Genomic DNA, 4,673 nt, shown 5'->3' with positions numbered 1-4,673 from the left:
CCTCGTCGGGCGACGACGCCTTGTAGTCGATGGCATCCTCATCTTCTTCCTTTTCGTCCTCTTCGTCGCCTTCATCTTCATCGCGGTCCCTCGCGTCGTGTTCGTCCTCTTCTCGATCCCTCTTGCTGCGCTTCTTCTTCATCTTCCTGTTCTTCTTCAATTTCTTCTCCTCGCTTTTTTCCTTTTCTTTCTCCTGCTTCTTCGTCTCGTCTTCGCCTTCGTTCTTGTCCTTGCCCTTGTCCCCGTTCTTTGCGCGCAGGGCGGCCTCGTCCTTGTCAGCATTCTTGCCGACATTCTTGTCGCCGTCGGCTTTGGCGTCGTTGGCCTCCTCCCTCTCCCGCTGCTCCTTGGAATCGGGGATGGCCGAGTGGCACAGGGCCAAGCACCGCAGGAAGTTCTCCACGTCCTCTGCCTCCTCCTTGTCCGCGTCCTCCTGCACGTCCGGCCAGTCAGCTCAACTGAACACGACACGCACCACACACGACACGCATGGAACGACACCAACGACACGCACCAAGGCGTGCTGGAGGTGGTCCTCTTCGGCGTCCTCGTAGAGGCGGCCCCGAATGGAGCACTGCTTGAACTTCATCACGTTCTCCGTGAGCGTACCGGTCTTGTCGCAGAACACGTACTTGACCTGCACACGCACACGCGCGATTAAAATGAGGATAAAAACTCGCGGCGTGCGGTTTGTGTGGGGCGGATGAGGAGGGGTGTTTGCAGTGTGTACCAGGGCGAGCTCGTCGGTCAGCGTCGACGTGCGGGCGGTCATCCGACCGTCCTTGGTCGACAGCTCCTTGTCCCACTCCATGAATCGCGATTGGATCACCTGATGATGCCACGCACCCCGCGCGCATATGCACCATCACCGTGTTTAAGTATACTGTGCAATGGAGGTCGGGGGGGGGCACTCGAGTGTACCTTGACGACCTCGAGCGACACGACGAGGGACAGAGGGATGAGGAAGCTGAGCAGGGCGAAATAAGAGGCGAAGCGCTTGAGCGCCACCATCCAGTAGCCGCTCGGGTCAGTCTGGCCAAATTACAGCTTTTCGAGTGAGTCGTGTGCGCGTGCGCGGTGGTGCGTGTGTGCGGTGGTTCGCGTACAGTGAGGTAGTAGTTGTGCGTCGCGTATTTGTACTCGAAGAAGCCGCTGAGGACGGAAAGCCCGACGCAGATGGCGAGATCGAGCAGGAAGATCACCAGCACGTACGCGTTCAATCTAGAGAAGACACCGGCACGCCGGCGAGTGTGAGCAATCGCAGGCAAATCGCAGGCAAACAACCAACCGCGCGCTGGGGGATGGAGCTCTATAAGCTTGCACGGGTAACGCACCGCTTGTCCAGCGAAGAGATCTTGAACGGCGGTTCCCGCTGGTTGAGGCTGAGCTTTGTCTCCGGTCCCGCGTAGGCTGCAAGAACAAGAACAAGAACAAGAACGAATGAGTAGGCCGGGTGAGGCATGGCTGCCTGCGGGCAAGTAGTAGGCAGGTACCGACAAGACCGACGACCCACTTGACGTTCCTCAGGTAGGCATTCTACATTGGTAGGAGGGTGGGGGTGGTGGTGGGTGTGGGACACGAAGAAGAGCACATGTGAGAAATAAATGAGACATGGCACAGACATGACGATATAACACGGACCTGCAAGAGCAGGTTTTGTTTGTCCAACGGCGCGGCATCCTCGCCCTCAATCTCGAGAGTTCCTGCAGGCACGACGGAATAGACACACGCAGGAAAGGCGTAGGCCTAAGCCTTGGCTTGCCCGAAGGGGGGTAGTTCGATCAAGAAGAGAACTTGTAGTACCCTTGAAGGAGTAGAGGATGTGGTTGGGCTTCTCGCACTTCAGCACGCCGCTGAGGTCGGTCAGCTCCTCCTTCGTCTTCCCTGCAGTCACCGGCGGCACCTTGCGCTGCTTAAGATTCGTCTCTCTGCGGAGGAATGGTAAGAGGCGGCACCACACGACACACGCAACACAAACGACAGAGCACACTCACTGGGGAAGACATTGGCGTACCCGTCCAGCTGGGAGGTTTCCATGTACGCGATACCCTCTTCGTTCGAGCTGAGAAGCAGGACCATGTCGGCGGGGATGGCCTCGTTGGCTTCCACGTAGACAAAATCGCCCACATGCAAATCACGACTGCGCGCAGACATCACGAGGTGAGTGTGTCGTCGTCGTCATGTGTGTGTGTGTTGCGTAGCGGTGCACTGCGATGGTTACACCACTAACTCACCTCTTCACATTCTTAAGAGCTCCACTCTGCTTGACGAAGCAATATTCACGATCATTCACCTTCTTGTCGGCCCTGTGCCGCAACTGAGACCAAAGGACAGTTTGGCCGTCTCAGTCGCTGTAGCTGCACCCCCAGATCACACGCGCCAATGCACAGCACACGCAGATCTCGTTCTACTGCGTACCACGTCTTCCCATCCCTCGCGCACGGCGGACACCACAAGAATGAACAGCAAACCGAGGAGGCCCGTCCACGGCGTGATCGGCGAAACGCTGCACTCGCCATCCACCACGAGTGGAGTGCGTTAATGGCACTCTTTCGTCTCTGCTGAGGCACACGCACCACCGCACACGCACAACCGCACACGCACGACACTACGACACGCACGGGAATGGAGCAGGAGGAGGACTGCGTACGCAGGAATGGCGGTGATGGCAAAGATGAGGGTGAAGTAGATGGTCGTGGCGCGTCGGTACTGAGACCAGAGCACGAGCGGAATGAAGCTCCACAGGGTGTACTTGGAGGTGGTGATGACGTTCGACGGGAAGCGGTTCTCCTTCTTGGCGTTGCGCTCGGGTTCGTTGAGGTGGATCGGCGGGTAGTCCTCCCTCGTACCCTCGCGGTGCTTCACCTGGTCGCGCTTCTTCTTGATCTTCCGGAAGACCGGCGCCTTGGCCAGCCGCTTCTTGATTTTGTCCTCTTCTATCATCTTTTACTTCTGCACAACTGGAGAACATCAACCAAAAGCTTTGTTGCAAAACAAAAAGAGAAAAAATCACCAGATGAGACGCACCCGATGCCGAGATTCAAAATTGACTTGCTCGAAAACAATGGCAGGAGAACTTGGGAAGCCTTTCCTCGTTCTTGTGGGTGCGCGCAGCGGTAAAGACCGAAGAAAGGTCAAGGACACCCTTGACGCCTTCATCTTCATCTTCGCCTGCGCGAAGCCAAAGAAAACTCGTCTCATCCCCTGCAGCTTTTTTTCGTCGGAATTTTACTTTCTTTGCCTTTTAAAGCCTCTTTCTGCTTTTGGCAGGAGGCGACCAGTCCTAGCCAATGGCGCCTGGTCGGTCTTCCTGGCCAGTATCCCTTTGATTGGCTGAGCAATGGGCCACCTGGAGATCCTGGCCAGCATCCTACAAGGTGCAAGTCTTCACCATGGCAGCCACATCAAGGAACAGGGGCTTTTATTCTCCAGACAATAAACAATTTGTAAGCAAAAGTCTGGACACATGAAGGGAAGCCAGTCACACCTGATTGTGACTGCACCTGATTGAGAACAATGAGTGCAGAAGAGCTGGAATGCAAACTGGGCCTCAACAGTAGTCTCTAATTAGTTATTTAGTATTTAATACTGTCCAAAGACTTGCGCGGTGCCAGGGCGCTGTTGGCTCCGGGATGTAGAGGTAAGCGATCGAGCTGGGGGCTAATCTCGCTCTCCAACCGCTCCTTCAATTCGCGCACCACACATCAGCTAAGCGTCGAAGACAGAACAAGAAACAAGGTGATGGGTGAACTCACTGATTAACTCCTCGATGGCTAATTCCTCCATGAGTGGAGAGTCGGGCAAGCTGGGCAGGCACGACGCGGTGATCACGGACCTGAGCTGGGGCAAGGCACCCTCGAAGTCTGCCGGGTCGCACGTGGACAGCAAATGGTGCAGCAGCTCCGACACTGCGAAGTGGCTCGAAGGTATATCGATCGAGCCTTCGTCCTCGCTCTTCTTTTTCTTTTTCTTTGCCTCTTCCTTCAACTCCCACTGCAAGATGGCGCACACAACACGACACGCACACGACAAGCGTTAAAAACAAAGTGTGGAGTGAGGCCGCCTTGCCAGGTAGAGGTAAGTGCGCGTAAGTGTGAGTGTGTAAGCGGCGAGATACCGAGAGCAATGACGAAGCGAAAGCGATGATCCTGCGCGGAGGGAGCGTGCCAAACACATCACAGTCGCCCTCCAGCACTAAGGCGAGGAGCATCAAGAGGTCGGTTTGCAACTGTGTTGCACCACACGACGCCATCGCCATCGCCATCGCCATCGCCATCGTCGCCACCAGTGTCAGCGCCTTTGTTGCAACTTCGATTGATCGTTGAAGCGTGGGGGGTACCTGAATTTGGTTGCTGTCTGCGGTGGGGCCGGTCTGCAAGAGCTTGGCGCACGCGGCCACGAACGCAGGACCGTACTGGCCTGAGAATGGTCTCGAGAAACGGTGATGGACGGCGATTTCGTTGCGGAACCAGGCCAGCGTGCGGCAGGCCATCTCTCGCACTTGCCACTGCAGGATTCAGTGACAAGCCAGCCACACCCGTGACACGACACGACACGACACGACACGACACGACACGACACGACACGACACGACACGACACGACACGACACGACACGACACGACACGACACGACACGACACGACACGACACGACACGACACGACACGACACGA

General features: G+C 56.4%; 2 protein-coding genes across 2 annotated transcripts; both read right to left on the bottom strand.

The window, feature by feature from the left end:
- Positions 1-14: 14 nt before the first annotated feature.
- On the bottom strand, positions 15-2,943 carry ACA1_375820 (Ptype ATPase; the record flags this gene model as incomplete). The annotated part of the gene is made up of 13 exons (XM_004353621.1): positions 15-433; positions 515-637; positions 731-829; positions 922-1,032; positions 1,107-1,221; positions 1,335-1,410; positions 1,494-1,536; positions 1,642-1,703; positions 1,804-1,928; positions 2,015-2,140; positions 2,235-2,317; positions 2,419-2,506; positions 2,651-2,943. Coding segments are annotated over 13 exons (1,763 nt in total), but the record flags the coding sequence as incomplete, so codon positions are not given.
- A 639-nt stretch (positions 2,944-3,582) lies between these two features.
- Positions 3,583-4,492, bottom strand: ACA1_375810 (uncharacterized protein; the record flags this gene model as incomplete). The annotated part of the gene is made up of 5 exons (XM_004353620.1): positions 3,583-3,653; positions 3,756-3,835; positions 3,878-3,993; positions 4,118-4,228; positions 4,340-4,492. The coding sequence occupies 5 exons, from the start codon at positions 4,490-4,492 to the stop codon at positions 3,583-3,585; spliced, it is 531 nt and encodes a 176-aa protein (XP_004353672.1).
- Positions 4,493-4,673: the final 181 nt, after the last annotated feature.

Source organism: Acanthamoeba castellanii (assembly GCF_000313135.1).
Source record: "Acanthamoeba castellanii str. Neff unplaced genomic scaffold scf7180000084685, whole genome shotgun sequence".
NCBI classification, from domain to species: domain Eukaryota; phylum Discosea; order Longamoebia; family Acanthamoebidae; genus Acanthamoeba; species Acanthamoeba castellanii.
The sequence above is the reverse complement of the archived record's forward strand: the minus strand, read 5'-3'. Positions and strand labels throughout refer to the sequence as shown.